Source organism: Canis lupus, chromosome 25, assembly GCF_003254725.2.
Source record: "Canis lupus dingo isolate Sandy chromosome 25, ASM325472v2, whole genome shotgun sequence".
Taxonomy (NCBI): Eukaryota; Metazoa; Chordata; class Mammalia; order Carnivora; family Canidae; genus Canis; species Canis lupus.
Window position 1 is genome coordinate 9,548,619 of NC_064267.1, and position 20,536 is coordinate 9,569,154.

At 44.4% G+C, this 20,536-nt stretch overlaps 1 protein-coding gene and 1 non-coding gene across 2 annotated transcripts; both read right to left on the reverse strand.

Annotated features, from left to right (window-relative positions):
• Positions 1 to 235: 235 nt before the first annotated feature.
• On the reverse strand, positions 236 to 19,548 carry LOC112669463 (uncharacterized). The gene is made up of 4 exons (XM_035695927.2): positions 19,511 to 19,548; positions 19,411 to 19,457; positions 1,887 to 1,978; positions 236 to 1,358 (listed from the first exon to the last, which is right to left on the reverse strand). Exons 1-4 carry the CDS (start codon positions 19,546 to 19,548, stop codon positions 720 to 722), a joined length of 816 nt encoding a protein of 271 aa, XP_035551820.1. The 3' UTR covers positions 236 to 719.
• Positions 6,418 to 6,523, reverse strand: LOC112670243 (U6 spliceosomal RNA). The gene has a single exon (XR_003142825.1). It is a non-coding gene; the product is annotated as a U6 spliceosomal RNA (small nuclear RNA).
• Positions 19,549 to 20,536: the final 988 nt, after the last annotated feature.

Sequence of the window (20,536 nt, forward strand, 5' to 3'; positions counted from 1 at the left end):
CCCCAGGCCCTTCCCCGGTCCGGAAGGCCCGGCCCACCTTCGCAGCCCCCTCCCCGCCGCCCCCTCACTGCGCGCGCCGGTCACTCACGCCCTCTGGGAGGGGCCTCCGCGGCCGGCGCTCGGGAGCCGGGGGCAGGCGGCAGGGCCGCGGCGCGGGAGGAGGCCGCCCCGAGGGGAGCCAGCGCCGCCGCCGCCGCCGCGCAGCCCCGCCGAGCCCTGCGGCAGCCGGGCCGCCCGCCCGCGCACACCGCGCCTTTGCTTTTCTCATTGGGGCGCGCGTGATGATGGAAGGCCGGCCAAGAAGAGAGGAAACGTGCGCCCCGAGACGTCTCCTGTTTCTCTTCAACACACACTCAGGGGTCGCTCAGCACAGATGATTCAGGCTTTTGTACCAGGCGAAGGGACGCGACTGAGGAGAAGGCACCGGGGGTCAAGCCGCACCCTCTGTTCTCGCGCCGGGGCCTTGCCTCAGGACGCGGCCAGTCTTTTTCCATGATCACCTTAAAAGATTTCCCGCCTGAGATTTCCCGCCAGTTTCAAGATCCACATTCTCCTCAGGCCATCTTCCTAAACTCAAAAATCCAAGTATTATTTATAAGGCACCATGAGAAATCTTTTTTATTTTTTTAGATTGTATTTATTTATTCCTGAGAGGCACTGGAAGAGAGGCAGGCTTCGGGACTGGAGCCCGGTGTGGGACTCGATCCCAGGACCCTGGATCATGACCTGACCCAGAGGCAGCCGCCCGACGACTGAACCACCCGGGTGCCCCAGGAACTACCTCTGTCTTTAAGGAAGGAAGCGTGAAAGGAGTTGAAAGCAGACCCCTCGGCCTGCCCCACACAGCAGAGACGGGCCCAGTCCTGCAGCCCCGCCAGCCTGCCCGGGGGAAAGTGGGTGAGGAGGCCTCCAGGGACCGGAGCGTAGTTGGTTCCCAGGGCCTTGACCCATCTCCAAGGTTGGTGCGCATCGGCTCGGGTGTGTGCGTCTGCCCAAAGCTGGAGGCCACGCCGGCCATCACTGAGCTGGGAGGCGGATGCTCGCCCCTCGCGGGACCTCCCCTTCCATGAGGATGTGGACCGCTGCTTCCCGGGGCCCTTGTGAGGCCCAGGTGCCTTGGCAGGTAGCAGGAGCCCCCGGGGAGGTGGGGGTGCTGTGCACCCAGCCTCGTGGGGGCAGGGCCCTCCCCCCCTCCGCCCGGATGCCGGCTGTGCTGGGTGTGCCCGAGCAAAAATCCTGCTCTCCTGAGGTAAGTGGGTTGAAGAAAAAACACAACCGCCGAGATTGGCCCAGATTCTGCTCTGACGGTCGGCCTTGGTCCTGGGGGAGCTTCTCAGGGCAGTTTTAGCTCCTCTCAGCTTGTATATGAAAAGGAGAAAGAAGACAGAATTCAGAAATTCGTGTACAGCCTCGTAATTGTCACAGGAAACTGCTGCTGCAAATGACCGTGACATTATATTGTATTCTCATATCTCTTTCTTCCTTTTGTTTTTTCATTATGCAACAAAAAACAGTGATGTTTATCATCTAAATATTAAGCTTTTAGATGCTGGTATTTAATGCATGTTACTTAGGGCAACTACCTCAAAAAATAAAAAAAATAAACTCCAAATAACTTTTTAAACAAACCATGCAGGTTGACAAGTTGCCACAGAAGATTTTATGAAATAACAAGATTTGCTGTGAATGGGAAGTACTCTTTTTCAATTAAATTTTAAACACACTTAGCAAATATGCCTGTTTCCTCCAGGTGGGAGGTTTGTTTCAGGTTTCCACATGCTGCCTAAGAGTGCTTTAAGTATGCCCAAAACTCCCCTGAGAGAGCAGGAGATCGTAATGTGGAATATTAACTCTTCTGCCTGTTATAACCATAAAGCCAGGCCTACCTCTCTCCCAGGGGCATCAGAAATTGCTTTTGTGTGCTGCTCGGAAAGGCCTTGGAATCCAGAAACGAAGAAAAGTGAAACAACCCAATGCCCTGCCAAAGAGATAAGATAGTGAGTCCAAAGACCTAAAGAAACAGAGTTTTAAGTGACTGGTTTTTAAAAAACAATTCAGGGATCCCTGGGTGGCGCAGCGGTTTAGCGCCTGCCTTTGGCCCAGGGCGTGATCCTGGAGACCCGGGATCGAGTCCCACGTCGGGCTCCCAGTGCATGGAGCCTGCTTCTCCCTCTGCCTGTGTCTCTGCCTCTCTCTCTCACTGTGTGCCTATCATAAATAAATAAAATAAAATAATTAAATAAAAAAAAAAAATTCAAGTACAGCCACACACTGCTTTGCGCCAGCCCTCACGTGGCCACGTGCTAGTTAGGTATCCTTGGACAACTATTTGACCTCTTCTTCCTCAATTTCCCTACTTGTAAAATGGGCATAATAATTGTAATGATTTCATAAGCTTTCACTGGCATGTGTGAGAATTTAGCAAAAAAATCCACATAAAAAAAAATCCACATAAAATCCTTGGCGTGGTGCTTGGTGCTTGTTTAGAACTCAACAAATAGTTAGCTATTACTTTTTAAAATAATAACAACTAATGATATAATAAATTATTAACTTATAGTAAATACTCTTATATTACAGCCTAGTCCCATTCTTTTCTCCTTCTCCAACTTAGGCTTCACCTTAAGGCCAAACATATTGTAGTGGCTTCATTCCTATTTATTTGAACCTGATGTCAGGCCTTCCCAATCACCTAGGTTGCTTATAAAGGCCCAATGCATGTGTCTCATCTCCAAGATTCTGACTTAATTGATCTTGGTGTGGCCTGGGCTTTAGAAGGTTTGGAAGCTCCTGCAGGTGACTCTAATGTACAGCCAACTTTGGAAACCAGCACTTTTCGGTGTTGTCCTGCTCAAAGAGGCACACAGATGTGTATAGTTTAAATCAAATTAAAATGGCATGTCTTCTGAGCTAATAATGTGACTCATTTTGCTGCATTAGCCATTCAAATCAGCCAATCAATCTGACTTATTTTTTCACTGAATTCATAGGTTTTGACTGATTTGACCAATTAATTCAGTAAAAAGTTTGATTCATTATAATTATATGGTCATAGCCTCAAGTAAATTGAATTTTCTGGAAACCAGCTATGATTGAGTGGATGTTTGGAACCTTTTAGATGATACATTACCATAGAAGTTCACATTATTTAATTCCATTCTATACATTGATAAGAAACTGGATATTAAATAAAAATGCTGATAGCTCTGGATTGATTTAACCAATTCATTTAATAAAAATTTGATTTTTCAAACTCTCGTAGCCATAGCCTAAAGAAAATTGGATTTGTTGGGGATGACCTAGGATTTTAAGTGTAATTTAGAATATAAATCACTACAGGAGTACACATTATTTAATTCCATCCTGCACATTTGCTAACCAACTGGATGTTAAATCAAAATGCTGATAGTTGGAATAAGATTAATGTTGTCTCATCCCTTTGATCTCGTCCTGGGGGCTTTTGAAGGCTTCTAGGTTGCTATTGGATTTGCACACTGCTGCCTATTATTAACCTCTTTAAAAAATTAATGAGCGTGTTGATCCACTTAGCGCTTTGGTCATACTGATCCATCAGATGAATCATGAGTGAGGTAGCATTCACAGCTTCTATCAACATCCTGTCAACATTTTCCGTTACAGGCACCAAATGCTACATTCGAAAAAGTCCCTGAACCTAGAAGTTTTGCATCTGGCTGTGAACCTGTGGCATCATGATCTCTGGAACTAGCTGGGCAGACCAAACCGCTCTGGGATATACCCACAGTTGGACAAAACCAAATTCAACAACCACTTGTCTCTAAGCATTTATATTGAAAATAGAAAACAATGGAGTTAAAAATCAGGCAATGTGTTGTATATGGACTACTTCTCCCACAGTGGAACAAGTTATTTGTCTGTGAGAGCATTTATTTGTAGGATGCACAGGAATGATGTCACTAGAAATTGGAGGACATAAGAAAAGTCTTTTAAAATTTCCCTTCTGATAGTTTTATGAAAAAGAGAATTTTGGCTAAAGAGTGAATAAAAAAAATTCATAGTGGTCAAAGGGGTAGGAACGGTATGAATATTTAGTAAGTGCTTATTATGTGCTAGACTCTTTCTGTACATAATCTCCTTTAACCTTTATAACAACTCCTCAGATTGTATCAGTCCCAATTCATGGATAGGGTTATTGAAGTTCAGAGAGATTAGTTAACTTGCTCAAAACTGCACAGCGTGAAGTCACAAAAATACATTTGAACCAAGTCTGTCTGTTCCAGACCCCACCCTGTATGTCAGGGTGACTGATGCTCCTGGTTTACCCAGGACTGATTTCCCAGAACATGGAACTCAGTTTTAAAGTCATGATAGTCCCTGGAAAACCAGAACAAGTTGGCTACTATACTTGGTGACCAGAGGTTACTACTCCCTTAGCCAGCCAGCCAGCCAGATTTTAGGCCCTACATCTGCCCCTCGGGGGGAAGCACACATGGGAGGCCTAGCTCAGCTCACTCCCTCATTTCAGAAAATATATATCCAACCATATTACATTTCTAAACTTTTTTAAAGATTTATTTATTTATTTATTTATTTATTTATTTATTTATTTATTCATGAGCGATACAGAGGGAGAGGCAGAGACACAGGCAGAGGGAGAAGCAGGCTCCCCATGGGAAGCCCGATGCTGGACTTGATCCCAGGACCCCAGGATCACAATCTGAGCCAAAGGCAGATAATCCACCACTGAGCCTCCCAGGTGCCCCTACATTTCCAAGTTAATGGCACTTCTAGACAAATTACTGTATCCTTAGATCGTGTAGGTGAAGGATCAGCAAATGTTCCCCCTAAAAAGCCTTTTTTTAATTTTGTGGGTCACAGAATCTCCGTCACAACCACTCAACTCTGCCATGGTAATGGAAAGCATCCACAGACAATACAAAAACGAACAGATAGGGCTGTGTTCCAAGAAAATACTACTTACCAAAACCAGAGCTGGGCTGGATCTGGCCCGTGGCTAAATTATCAAACCCTGACATAGATTATTTGTAAAGAATCCTCTGTGTAGATAATGCAGTTTTGAAGAATTATTTCTGGAAGTTACTTTAATTGGGGTAGGGCCAGCAGGCTGTTGGGAGCTGTCTTTGGATCAACCTATTGGAGTTAGCTGTGCTTGTTTGGGGGCTATCAAATTTGACTTTTCTGATCCTTCCCCCAAAGCACTTAGTGTGTGTCTGTGTGAAGGAGCAGCATGGTATCTCCCATCGCAAATGTATATCCCTTCCTTGTCACATTCATTTTTCTCTTGCCTTTTCAGATTTTATTTCCAAACACCATTTAAAAAGTCATTCCTGGGGCACCTGCGTGGCTCAGTCGGTTAAGCATCTGCCTTTGGCTCAGGTCAGGATCCCAGGGTCCTGGGATGAAGCCCCGCATTGGGTTTCCCGGTCACCAGGGAGTCTGCTTCTCCCTCTCCCTCTGTGCATGTGCTCTCTCTCTCTCTCTCTCTCTCTTAAATAAACAAACAAATAATAAATCTTTTTAAAAAATAAAGTCATTTCTATTAGCACTCTATGTAAACTTCAGATATACTCATTTGCTTCAATATAGCATTTTCTTTTTTAATGTGTGCAGGGAAAATACTGAAGTTGTTCTATACTGAAAAGCAAATACCACTTTAGCACCAGAGCAGCCTCTACCAACCCAACATTCATTGTTGTGTGCCTTCCTCTGCTCACAGGGTCCTCACAGAGCAGTCAGTCGCCTGCACAGTGTGAAGTCACAAAAACAGGATTTGAGGGGCCCTTCAAGACCTCATGCCCTAAACACAGATCTGGCCCAAAGAGGAGAAGTGTATAACCAACATATTCTCAAATGTGAAAGGAATAGCAGGCATGGCTTGAGGACGCAGGTGGGGTGGGGAGGAGGTGTAAATCTGGGGGGCAAATAGCAACAGGTAAGGTTTGGGCTCGGGATTAGCCAGGCAGAGAGGCGGCTGATACATAGATTAGCTCAGGAAGAGAAGAAGCAGGTGCTCAGCCTTTGGAGACAGTGACGGGTCATTAGGAGGATGTAATTGTTAAAGCAAGCAGAGGCCCACTGTGCATTCTCAAGCAGGAGGGGATCCACGGACAGTGATAAGGTGGACACCACGGGCAGGGGGTCCTACTGGTGTTGAAGTTAGGAGACTGGGGCAGAGTGTGGCAGCTGAAATGGACGGTAAGGGACGGGGTCCAAAAAACTTCCCCAGAATCTGGAGGATGGTGGTAGTGTAGCTAATTCCAGAAAAATTGGGAAGAGGTGATGCTCATTTATGAAAATGACTTCAAGCTTTAGCTTGAAAACCTGTGATATTTCCATGCCCCTTGAAAACAACTGTTCTCTGGGCAAGCAGGTAGGAGATCAGAGCTTCATGCAGATTTTTTTTTTAAGTAAGCTCTAAAAAACATGGAACACATTACAAATTTGCATATCATCCTTGTGCAGGGCCGTGCTAATCTTCCGTGTATCATTCCGATTTTAGTATATGTGCTGCCAAAGTGAGCCCTCTGTGCAGATTTTACGTAGAACTCCACAGATGATAACTGAGCCAGGCAAGGAGTTCCTATGCTTTTTTTGGCCATTTATTTCCCTAATGACCCCTGCCTAAACTCTTCCGTGTTTGGTTGAAGAGCAACACATCAGGATTATTGTCTCTTTTGATTTGCTCTGGCTGCCCCATGCATAAACTTGCAGACAACATCCCCATCAAACACTTCTCTACTAACTCTAGGATCTCCAGATCATGGTTCCTGAGTTAACCCATAAACCAACTGAATGAATCATCAGCTCTGGCAAGGGTGGGTTCTGACAACTGGTTTCTTTTTTTTTTTTTTTAATTTATGATAGTCACACAGGGGGAGAGAGAGAGGCAGAGACACAGGCAGAGGGAGAAGCAGGCTCCATGCACCGGGAGCCCGACGTGGGATTCGATCCCGGGTCTCCAGGATCGCGCCCTGGGCCAAAGGCAGGCGCTAAACCGCTGCGCCACCCAGGGACCCCCGACAACTGGTTTCTTAATCCTGGCCACACTAGCCGCTGAATTGGTATCGGTAAGTTTGCACTTGACTTAGGAAACTGAATTGAGCTGCTTATGACCTTCAAAGAGAATCAGTTAAAGAAGGTATCATGGGGCACCCAGGTGGTTCAGTGGTTGAGCATTTACCTTCAGCTGAGGTCATGATCCTGGGGTCCTGGGATCTAGTCTGGCATCAGGTTCCCCAAAGGGAGCCTGCTTCTCTCTCTGCCTATGTCTCTGCCTCTCTCTGTGTCTCTCATGAATACATACATAAAAATCTTAAAAAACGGTATCACAACAGTTAAGGATATATAAACATATATTAGGTAGATATTTAGATAATGCACGCATTAAGCAAAGCACTATTTCTATTTAATGACAAAAGCAGAATCAACTATGCACCTGAAAACACTTCATAATTGTTTAGTTTATCAATTTAACCCACTGACTTCAATTTTCCAACCTTACACTTGTAAGGAATGCATTAATATTGAAGATTATAGTGATATCCAGTAGAGAATACAGTAATAAATAATTTAGCTTCTTTATGCTTTAGTTGCTTTCCTAAATTACTTATGAAACAGCAACAAATACTACTGGTGCTATTGGGAAAGCTGACATTATCCATTTCTTATTTAACAATGGAGTCATAAAAAAAGAGAGAGAGAAGGGAGGCTGGGAGCGAGAAACTCATTATTGTATTAAATACAGATCCTGGTATCTTGAGAAGCAGCATGTTTGATTTGGCTAAAGAATATCAAAAGCCACAAAGCAAGAAAAGGACATTTGTTGTAGCCAAAGTAAACAGTTTTTATTTGTTTTCCATATGCAAGCACATGAGTAGAACCCAGCATATTTTATATTTGTACATTTTGGGGAAACATGTAGAATTTTAGTCATCATAACATAAACCATGTCCCTTCTGCTACTTTATGTTTATCAACCGGGAGTGTTACATGAGCAAAGCATGTGGAAATCAGTGATCCTATGACATTTCAGGACACCATATGGAATTTGTCAAGCCCCAGACTGAAAGAAGTACACCTGAATTGTCTCGGTTGTGTGAAAATGTATTCTATAACTGTTTCCAGAATATGCGATTCAAATATCATAGTGACTTATCAAATATAATCCTTGTTGCCAGGGAATATTTCCTTGAGCCTTATTGACTTATTAATTTTTTTTTTATCTCACTAGAGATGGCTGTGTCTCCCATCTTCCAGAAACTCTAAGATTTTCCCTCTCTCTCCAAAACAGGAGAGTTTTTGGAGAAAAAAACCCCTGCCCCTCAATATGAACATGATCAAATGCATGCATTTCTAAAGAGGGCTTTAACCAAAGATCAGAAAAATTGAGGGTGCTTTTTTTGAAATATTATTTCCCACATTCTAACAGTTATGCCTGCCAGACAAGATGTCTACAGTAAACTTTATAAACCTCCATATTTTGAGAAATCAATTGTGGATGTTAAGATGGAAGTAGAAGAAATTCATTTTAAAAAGTTACTGATAATGTAAATAAAGCCTTTAACAGTGCTTGGCACATAATATGTGCTCAATAAACACAGTGTTAGCTATTGTAATTTTATTATTTGGGATATTCACAATTAATGACAAATGGTAACATGTATGTACATATGTATAAATGTACACACAGATTTATGTATATAACAGGTATGTATAAACAGAGAAGTGCCTAACTTTTGTAATTGCCAAAAATAATCTTTGCTTGTGAATTAATTCATTGCCATTCGCTATTTGTTTTCCTGTTGCAAGTTGGAAAGGAGAACACCAGCAGAGGTGTGAAATGGCTCATTTATTTCAGTGAATTATTAACCCAGAAGACTTGCCACAATTATTCTAATCAGAGCAGTGAAGCAACTCTGGCCATTGAGGAAACACCAAATCAATGAATTTAAATCGTGAAACAGGCTGCCCAGTGCCACCTTAATCACAGAATAATAAAACATTAGGATCAGAAGGGCCTTCAGAAACAAATAATGAGGGATGCCTGCGTAGCTTAGCGGTACAGCATCTGCCTTTGCCCTGGGATGTGATCCTGGAGTCCTGGAATTGAGGCCCACATCAGGCTCCCTGCATGGAGCCTGCTTCTCCCTCTGCCTGTGTCTCTGCCTCTCTCTCTGTGTCTTTCATGAATAAATAAATAAAATCTTAAAAAAATAACAACAACAACAACAAAAAATCATGAGAGACCCGAAACTATAGAGCACAAACTGAGGGTAGATGGAGACAGGTGGGTGGAGGATGGGCTGGAGGGGGGATGGGCATTAAAGAGGGCACTTGTTAGGAAGAGCACCGGGTATTATATGTAAATAACAAGCCACTGAACTCTACTCCTGAAACCAATGTTGAATTTTATGTCATCTAAACAAAAATTAATTAAAAAAGAAAAAAAAGAAGAAGAAGAGCCATCAGATGTCATCCAACATAATGTCTTCATCTTACAAGTGAGGAATCTGGGGCCCAAAGAGGTAGGGTGACTTGCTGGAGCACATAGTTGGTACCAGAAGAGTCATTCCAACATTGGGCTTTTGTCTCCACATCCGGGCTCTGCTCAGTCTCATCTGTATGGTATTTCTTTCCCTCTAAAAAAATAAGTCTATCTAATTGCACTGAGTCTGTGTGAAGCCATTACAGCTGGATTTGCCTCGTTGGCCTCTTGTGGGTGACAGCCTTGTTAGCTTCTCAAATATTGAGAAGATGGATTATGATTTAAGATCATTGAACCAAAGGGGCCCCAACAAGTATCCCTTTAACCTCACCTTTTCTGATCTCCTATTGTCGATATCCAGGATATATGGGTGCACATCACTTCACTTTAGAATTAAAACGTCCACTATTTGGCTTTTGTTTTCCAAGTGTATTTTTAAATGAAGCCTTTGAAACAGATCACAGGAATCTCTTTCTTATATCTAGATAGGCTCCACATCCAGCATGGAGCCCTATGTGGGGCCTAGACTTATGACCCTGAGATCAAGACCTGAGCTAAAAAAAAAAAGGGCCTGAGCTGAGCTAAGAGTTGGATGCTTAACTGACTTAGCTACCCAGGCACCCCTAGACATGGCCTTTTTAGTGAGAATTATTGATTAGTTGGAGAAATCACTTGTCCCTGATTCCAGTGTTCAGGATACGTGATCCAGATGGCGAAATTAGCTTAAATCCACACAGGCAGAACCCACAGTGGAGTGGGGCTGGAGGTTCCTGAACACAGGATTTGGTCTCCTTTACATTTGTATCTCCTGCACGAAGCACAGTGCTTGCTTGGTACATTGTAGGTACTCAATACAGTTAGTTGGACAAATTAATGAAAGAATAAGCAAATTAAATTTCTGGTTCTCCAAACTTTCCATAGGAAGAGAAGAGTAGCTTCACCTGAAGACAGGCATTTATGCTCTGAAGTTGGGTTTCCCAAACTTGATGGGCTGGTGGCTACTTTGGAGAGACCAAGAAACCAACCAGCCAGACAACCAGAAAAACAAACATTTTTTCAAGACTTTTCCGTCCACTTTTGGTAGCCACTACAAAGCACATTTCCATGCCTAAAGGGACATCCTTGAACTTCAGTGGATGACTTCAGAATGCATCCCTGCACCCCTCAACTTCCTTCAGAATGCTATGCTATTCTGAGATGCTGGCCTCTGTCTTTTGTTCATTATAGAGGCCAGTTGACCAGCTGCTTGTAGCATCTTACCTTTTTCAGACCTAACTATGGGAAAGCCCACATCCAAGTTTCTCACCTTAGCAGGTTTTTGCGTAGTCTGGTGTTCCCATGAAGAAAAAAATGAACACTTGTTTCCTTTTAAACAATTCTTTGGGGTGCCAGTGGCTCAGTCAGTTAAGGCACCCAACTTTTACTTTCAGCTCAGGTCTTGATCTCCGTGTCCTGGGATAGAGCCCTGAGTTGGGCTCTGTGCTTGGTGCAGAGTCTGCTTGGGACTCTCTCTCTCTCTCTAAATAAATAAACAAATCTAAAAAAAAAGAATTAAACAGGGCTGCCTGGGTGGCTCAGTTGGCGTATGCCTTTGGCTCAGGTCATGATCCCAAGGTCCTGGGATTGACTCCCACATCAGACTCCTCCCCCCTGAGGGTGAGAGTCTGTTTCTCCCTCTGCCTGCGGCTCTCCCTACTTGTGCTCTCGTTCTCTCTGTCAAATAGATAAATAAAATCTTTTTTAAAAAGAAATTTAAAAAAAAGAATTAAACAATTCCTCTTTAATAAAGCCTTTGCCTCTCTGTCATTGGAATCCCAGCCAGCCTGACTTCTGATTAAATTTCTCCATTAAGTGGTGGAAGATGGTTCAGAGTGTATACTGCTTGAAAGATGGCCATTCAGACAGCCATGTGTTGTAAAACTATTTTGTGCATGTGGCCCACTCATAGGGAAAGGCATTCCAGCACAGAGTATGTGTGTGTCAGCGCTGGCAAGAGACCACGCTGGGGCATGAATATGTATGTTTTAAGGAAGGAGCAACAGTTGAGAATGGACGAAAGACATAGCCTGGGCACCCTCCCAATGCCTATAATTACACCACTAACCCTCCCCTAGGGAAAGCTCGGTTCTGCTCATTTTCAGAGAGGTGAAATTGGCATCTGAAGACATGTTTTTGAGATTTGAACACTGAGGTCTCTTTATGTAAGCATCAGCAATAAAACATCTTTATGTTGACCACATTTTCTTTCCCAGAGACACGAGAAAAGAACAGGATTTGCCTCGTAGGCCTAAAAAGAACACTCTGCTTCCTTTCTTAAAATCTTCCATGGTGTTTTTCTACCTTTGGTTTTGAGTTATAGAGAGATGGATATTTTTGTTCCTGAGCCAAGAAGCCTGTGTGCCATGTGTCTTTCACACAGCAGCTACATTTCACAAAAAAAGAAGTGTTTTTTTACCTGATTTTTCCTGTGGCATTTAAAAAATCTGCACTGAACTTTGCCACATTCATTTTTTCCGACCCAAAGGCACCAGTGTAAGTTGGTGGGAGGAAAAACATTAACTTCACTTAAGCCTGGAGAGAGGTCAGTGGACATGTCCAGAATCACACAGTGACTCAGAATACCTGCCTAGGCACTTTCTTAATCAGTCTGAAAGGCTGGCCATTTAAACAACAGGAGAGATTTACTCATTTTGGAAGTCTCATAGGCTGTGTTTCTAAATGGTCAACATCTAGTTTCAGGCGGGCAAATGAAGTGTCATTTTTACTCATTATTCCAAGTCAACAAAGTGAAAATAAAAATATATCCAAAAAGTTTGTAAAAAGCTTCTCTCATGATAAATCTATAGTTGGTTTTGATTAAGTTGGAAAAGTCTATTTGAAAGATGTCTTGGGACGCCTGGATGGCTCAGCGGTTGAGTGTCTGCCTTTGGCCCAGGACAGGATCCTGCAGTCCCGGGATCGAGTCCTGCATCGGACTCCCTGCACGGAGCTTGCTTCTCCCTCTGCCTGTGTCTCTGCCTCTCTCTGTGTGTGTCTCTCATGAATAAATAAATAAAATCTTTAAAAAAAAGAAAAAGAAAGATGTCTCAAGCTTTAGAAGTTGATTTCACGGAGTAGCTCTCCACTCTCATGACTTACCCCATCCCCATCCCAACAGTCAACTGTGAGCAAAGCACCCCAAATGGCAAGACTCACATCTGAGCCCACTTGACATTTTACAATTTTTTTTAATGTCTGGGCGAAAGCTGACTTTCCAGGTATCTGGTAGCCACTTTTTTGGTATTTACCTAGATGCTTATACTACAGACAAAAGAATAGAGAACACAAAAGGCAATTTAACACCTTTCCTCCACACTCCAGCAGTTTGGGATACCACCCTTAGGTCAGTTTATGTCAAGAAATCAACTCATAGCAATGCTTGGTTCTAAATTTAAAGTTTCTCCCTTTATGTTCAGCTGTGGTTAAAATTCGTGTTTTCTCTGAATTTGCACTTCTAGTGGGACACAGTTCTCTTACCCCTACTTTACCCTTTGCATGCTAAACAATTCCAGTTCCTTCAACCATCCAATCTTTTTCTAGCTCCCTCTCCAGCCTGCTGTAGTACTCCTCTCTGGGACTGCTATGAGTTTCCCAATTAGGTTCTCTTGGGTAGTCTGGAAATCTACCCACACCAGTGGACCTCGCCCCCCAAAACAAAAACAAAGCAACTCACACACATTCCCCCAAACCAACAGGAGGAGCAGCTCACCTTTCCCAGTTGGCATGTGTCATTTATTTCATATGTATTAGTATATGTAGTCATCTGTGGGTTTCTTTGGCCATCTTATTGAGCAAATTAAATTCTAAGACAGTCAAAAGTTTAGTAATGTAACCAGAAAACTCTTAGCCACTGAATATGGCAATGACATGACATGTCTTTCAAGAAGAAATTGGCTATGACAATGACCAAAGAAGAAAATCCCTAGAGTCCCTGGCAACGTGGCAACTTAACGTTGCTTACTGAGAGGTATGGGTTTCTTCTAGCTTATGATAATCACAAGAGCTGGTTCTACTGGATGTAAAAAGGAGGAGCTTGAAGGAAAAGTTTCTTTACAAGTTGAAAGTAAACTAAGCTAGGCTGATGATCATTTCCATAGATTTTAGATATAAAAAATTATAGAAACTGGTTTCAGTTATTAAAAAGCATGAGCATAAGCCTTTTGATCCCTTAATTAAAGTTCTTGTTCAAAAACTGTGTTCAAACAAAACCTTTAACAGCTCAATTTCTAAAATAATATCATAAAAGCAGGAGAGGGAACAGATCTGTATGTATCTGTACTATACGAGAAATCTTATCGCCAATTTCTAAAGGGAAAGGCAGGAGTCCCAGGGTGCCTGTTAAAGATTTTACTGGAGAGGTACTGGGCGGGGAAGGGGGGCATGAAAATGTCATTAAGGAGAATGAAAGCCTAGGTATGCTAAAAAATACAGCCTTGCAGAGCCGCCTAGCAAAACCTGGAGCGGGAGACACTACTTTTTTTGTCTGTGAGGTTTGCATTTGTTCCCTTTACCAAAGCCATCTGAGCCCCTTGCACCCCATCTCCTGTTGTCTCCATCTTTGGCCTTAAACAAAGACATCCAGGTCACGGTGTGCATTTCAGGTCTTCTAATCACTAAGTGTCAGTTCAGTGAGGGGAAATATCAGTTAATACAAAAGTGGATTTCTCACAGTGGTGGCTGGTACAGATCCAGGTTCAGATTTTTCACCTTTACTCCACATCACCTCTCAACCCTTCATGCCCAGGGGATTTAAAAAAAAAAAAAAGGAATAGAAAGGCATGGAGCACATAATTTCTTTTCTTTCAGGTTCTCTAAGTAAACCCCGGGTTCTGGTTGGACCGTGTGTCGATATCATGATGTCTGAATTCTCATCGTTATCAGAGTAGCCAGAGCTTACTGTTTTTAAAACTCCAATTGCTCTGATGGGTAGTTCCATCTACCAAAGGCAACTCTCAATGGTGCATGTGCACAGACTCTCAAATTAAGTTCAAATTAGCAGTTTGAACTTGGGCTCAGCACAGCAACCTGCAAGCTTTTTAGAGTGACCATCTGTGGTTCATCCTATCTTAACATTACCTGCATAGTCACCAGTTGACTGAAGACTAATGCTTTGTCCAAATTAAATCGCTTATCTTGTATTGTACTTCAAAGCCAAAAGTGAAATCCTTGGTGAATTTGTTCCTCAAAGAATTTCCATTAACCCAGTTTGTATTTCTCAACAGGAAATCATATAGACTTGGAAAATGATAAAAGTCATGTAACTGAGAGCCGAAGATGAGAACAGACAGGTCAAATATACAAGTATACCCATGCAAAGAGATAGGAAGAAGATATTTGGGGGCATTGTCACAAAAAGGTTGCCTCTTTATTTATTTTTTTATATTTTATTTATTTACATGAGAGAGAGAGAGCACAGAGGGAGAGGGAGAAGCAGACTCTCCACTGAGCAGGGGCAACTTTTAGAACATCTGGGTGGCTCAGTCGGTTAAGCATCTGCCTTCGGCTCAGGTCGTGATCCTGGGGTCCTGAGATCAAGTCCCTCATCGGGCTCCCTGCAGGGAGCCTGCTTCTCCCTCTTTCAATGGCTCTGCCTCTCTCTCCGTGTCTCTCATGAATAAATAAATAAAATCTTAAAAAAAAAAAGTTGCCCCTTCAGAGAAGAAATTAAAATTACACTCCTTACCTGAATTTTCAGATGTAGCACACTTCATAGAGTATTTGGAAAACTGAAATCCCCTCTCATTTTTGTGATGAAATTAGACTTGTATTTCTCTAAAACAAGTATTAGACCCAGAGAAACACAAAGTGCAAGAGGAATGCAGCAAAACATATGTCCCCCCCAAATCACATATTTAAAGGTAAGATTATCTTTTACTTATAAATTATGAAAAGTACTACTCAAAATAAGTTACAGAATATGCATGCAAAGTGGAGTCATTTTTATTTTTGGTGTAATAGCTAAGAAACTTAAAAAGAAAGCAATATTGCAACAGAACAAAATAAATGAGAGACTGTGGAGTCACTTAGCTTCTGTCACGACTTTCCTTAATATTCTGTGAAGAGAGAACATGCAAGCTGCATTAGCTGCATTTTAAAAAAAAAATAGCCTGTTGTGGAAGCTTCTGGTGTTTGGAAATGAATGGTCGATCTTGGTTAAAGCCTAGAGGAGATGCAGACACTTTGATTCAAAATGCAATAGGATATCTGAAAGCTCTCCAGCCACAGGGCAAGGCTTGTGTAGAGCAGAGTTGGGCAAGAAGTCCATCTGGCAAGGAACTAAGGTAGGAGTCAAAACAAACAAGATTGCAGCAAATTTCAGGCTACAGACAGCAATCAAATACACAAGAAGTCAAAACAGGTTGTTTATATGGCCTCTCTTCCCCAACTGGAAGACAAGTTCCATGTGCACAGGAATTTTTGATTTTTGTTTACAATCGCATCCCCAGCTTCTAGAACAATTCCTCGCTCAAATATCTGATGACTGAATGAACATCTAAGTTCCAGAAGATAGACTTGTCAAAGGAAATGAAATTCCATAAATATCTAGTGATCACCTAAGCAGCGCCATGTTAAGCGTCCACATACAGTAACATATATAGCACTGCAATGTGACATGAAAATGCATAATGCAAGGTGAGGGGAGGACAGGCCAGTGATGGTATAAAGGACTGTCGTTGTTAAGAATGGCATGGGTCGGAAAGGCTGAAATCTGTGCCAGGCCCCCAGCTTGGTATTCAGTTCCCTGAGATCCCTGCACAGAAACCACTTCATCTACTGTATACCTAAGTGTACTTCATCATATACCTAAGTGTACTTCTAGTAGGTGCTCAGTAAATGTCTGGGAATTAATGAGAAGGCAATAAGGGACCCAAAGAGAACATGCGATTTAGCTTCAGGGTTAGAATATTGGCCAGGACCAGCCAGAGAATCGGCCCAGGGTTCCCTCCTTGTTCCCTCCTTCTCCTTCAATGGAATGACCGTAGCCAGTCCAGATCTCAGACTGTCAGAGTGAAGTCTGAGACCTCCAGGCCTAGAATTAAATACCAAAATGTGAAACCCCAGGGCTCTATTTAAGACTTCCCAAATCAGTGGTGCCTGAATGGCTCAGCTAGTTAAGCATCTGCCTTCTGCTCAAGTCATAATCCGTAGGTCCTGCTATCAAGCCCTGGGTGGGGCTCCCTGCTCAGTGTGGAACCTGCTTCTCCCTCTCCCTCTGCTGTTCCCTGCTCCCTCCCCCCATATAAATAAATAAAATCTTTTTAAATTTTTGAAAAAAAAAAAAAAAAAGACTTCTTGAATCAAAATCCTGGATGGGGGACCCAGAAACTAACATCTTATGCAAGTACCCAGGTAAATCTTCTGCATGACAAAGTTTGGATTCGACTAAAGTAGGATTTTGTAGACAAGTAAAAAGATCTAATAAGGATTCTCTCAGGTCCCTATATTAGTAACTGAAATCCCAAGGGCAAGGAAAACTAATATTTTGGGTGGTTACTGTAGACCAGGTACTATTCAAGATGCTGTCACATATAATAATTTAATATTCAAAAATCCAAGGTGGTAGTTTCATTACATCTATTTTTAAAGAAACAAGCTTAAGAACAATAAATAACTTGCCTAACATTGCACAAGTCCTTAGTGGGATTCCAAATCATGTTTAATTTCTGAGATCACATGCTCCCCTACGTCTTGCTGCAACTTTTGGAAAGGCAAAATTGAGTGAACTGGGACATTCTGTAGTGCCTGTCTTTAAGAAATGTACATAGAATCTGTTACTGATTGGATGAATCCGCCAAGATAAATTTCTAGAAATGAAGATTTGAGTCATATATTGCTGGGCTCCAGCCAACCAGCCCTCTCCAGTGGCCAGGTCTCATATTTTAAAGAAACGCCAAAAGTCCAGCTTTGCATGTGAAATATCCTGATTTTTAAATATAGATAACTAATTCAAAAGTTTAAAACATAGGGATCCCTGGGTGGCTCAGTGGTTTAGTGCCTGTTCCTCCCAGGGCAAGATCCTGGGGTCCAGGGATCAAGTCCAGGGATCAAGTCCTGGGATCGAGTCCCACATCCAACTCCCTGCATGGAGCCTGCTTCTCCCTTTGCCTGTGTCTCTGCCTCTCTCTATGTGTCTCTCACGAATAAATAAAATCTTAAAAAAAAAAGTTTAAACTACATCTCAAAAGTCAAACAGGTCTGGAAAACAAAATCTCTACTTTGGAGTATACAAATCCCAGGGAATTAAGGTGCATAGAACAACTGGGATACTATTTAGTGTAAAATGCTTTAGAACAGAGACATGTGTCCATGCATTCTGCTTACAAGAAGCTATATCCTATCACTACTTCTGGTTTAATTTGATAAAACCTGCATTGCATCATCTTTTGATTTTATACAGATGTCTCAGATATGGCCCAAAGGCCAAATTTTTGTAAATTGAACTGGACCTATTAACTTACCATCCTGGAGATGAAAACCTTACTATTCCGGTTTGGGAGTGACCATCGATTAGCATTGACCAATTTTAAATTTGTGATCCCCTGCTTTTCCAATACGTTTTAAAGGAAAATGGAGTAAACTCTGGGGGAAGAACTTTCCGCTTAGTAAGCACTCCATACTGCATCTGCTTTCTAATAATTGCATTTGTGGATTTCTCAAGTGGAACTTCTCGGTACCAAAGTGAGCCCTGTTTCAGAGCAGAAATTCTCTCCCACACCCAAAGAGCTAATAACGAGTGATTTACTACGTAGGATATATGTTCTAAAACAGCAAGTTTGCAATAACTGAGTTTTCATCCCTATTATTATTTAATGATTCCATAGTGCTAACTTACGAATGACAATAAACAAGCCAACGAGCTTTTGTTGTTTCTAACATATCCATGGTCTAAATAATACTCCACTCTTCCGATATTGGGGATTTTTTTTCTTAATCTATTTTACCGCAGGGTTAAAAAGATACCTCTCCTTCGGTGTCTTCAGGTTTGCAACGTGTAGACATTTATTTCAGGTTATCAAGTGAGGCGACGTTAACGGACCCAGGCAGAAACCATCACTAAGTTAATACAGCGTCACAACGTCACCAGTCAAAGGATGTTAAACGCAGTACAGAGGCGCGAGCATCAGTGTGGACAGATGAGAAAGGCACTTCCAAGGATGACCCGCAAAGATTCCTAGTCTCAAGACCCCACAGAAAGCCTCCAGGGAGTGAAGTCGGCAGGTTCTAATTTCACTTAGTTTCATGGCTATGTTTGGGGGGTTTTTTGTTCTTTTTTGTTTCTGTTTTTGTTTTTTCAATTATTATTGTAGTTTTCCACTGCAAAAGCAAAGCGCATCAGAGGAGTCGGGCGGATTTCTGAGCAGAAAAGCCTCGTCTCTCCCGGAAGCGTGACGGCGCCGAGTTCCCGGAGCCGCGCGGGCCCGGCCACAGGGCAGCGCCCCGCCCGCCCCGCCGCCCCCCTACCACCGGCGGGGCTGCACCGGGCGGGGCTGCACCGGGCGGGGCTGCACCGGGCGGGCGGGGCGGGGCTCCGGCTGCTGCCCGAGAGCTCCGCGGCGCTCCCCGGCCCGCGGCCGCCGGCGTTGGAGAAACTAGGGGACTTGCTCGGCGCGCCCGGGTTCCCGAAGCGCCTCGCTGCCGGCAGCAGGGCTCGCGCCGGGCGCCGGGCCTCCAGCCCCCGCCGGCTCTGCGCCCTCGGCCCGCGCGCGCTCCTCCTCCCTCCACCCCCGCCCCGCCCCCCCGCTCTTACTCACCCCTTCTTCCCCCGCCCCCGGCTCCCACCGCCGCCCACCCGCGACCTCCCCTCCGCGTCTCCCCCTTCTCCTCACTTCTCCCTCCCGCCTCCTCCTACCCGCTTCCTCCGCCTCCGCCCCTCCCCCGCCGCTCACCTCCGTCCTTCACTTCTTCCCTCTGCCACCTCCTCCTGCACCCCTTCCTTCCCACGTCCTCTTACCTCCACTTCATCCTCCCCACCCTCTTCTTACTCACCCCTTCTTCCTGTCTCCTGCCCTTTCTTCCTCCCCCATACCTCCTTCCCCTCACTTCTTCCCTCCCCTACCTCCTCCCCCTTCTCCCTTCCTCTTCCCTCTCCAGCCCCTCCTCCCCTTCTCACTTCCCCTGCCTCCCATCTCCTCCCACCCCCCTTCCTCCACCTTTGCCCCCACTTCCTGCCACCTTCCTCCCCCTCCCACTTTCTCTCTCCCACTTCTCCCACTTCCTTCTTCCCTCTCCCACCTCCTCCAACCCTTCCTTCCTCCACGTCGGTTCAACCCCTCTTCTGATGCATCCATTCTTCCTACCCCCCTCCCCTCCTTCCAAACCCCCGGACTCCCACCCCTCTCCTTCTCCTTCTCCTCCTCCCCTCCCCTCCCCCACGCGTCTGCTCCTGCCCTGCGCCCCTCCCCCTCTCACCTCCCACCTCATTGCCCCCACCTCCTGCCCCTCCCTCTCCTCCCTTCTCCCCTGGGGGCCGCCTCCCTCATTTCGGGAAACCCAGATCTGGGCAGAATGTGGTTTCAGGGCTCAGTCACGAAATCCGAGGAGAAGGTTTACAGGCAGCTCCACCGCGGGGTGGCCTGGAGCCCCAGGCAGCCTTGGCGTTTGCAGCCCGCAAAACTCTGAGCTTCTGTGGGGCGGGGGTCCCAGCCCCAAGGGCAGCGCCCGGCTCTTCTCAGATGAACGACGGTTCTGCTCTGGAAGTTTCGCACGGATCAAAGCGCAGCAGTACTTTTGGTTTTAGAGAGAAATGAGGACCCAGGAGAGGACTGAGAGAGAGAGGCCCGGGGAGGCAAGAGAACAGGCGGAGCAAGATGGTCCTGGTGTGCTCTAGACCGGACCCTTTAGAGCGGAATTTCATATTTGGACACCTGGGGGGGGGGGGTAGGTAGATGTAAAGATAAGGTGGCCTGGACAGCAGAATCCCACAGAAGGACAGTGTGGCATTTCCGCCACCAGAAATGGTGGCCACAGGGTCTTGTTTCCCCCAGCCTCCCATCCCCATCCAGTTCAGTCGGT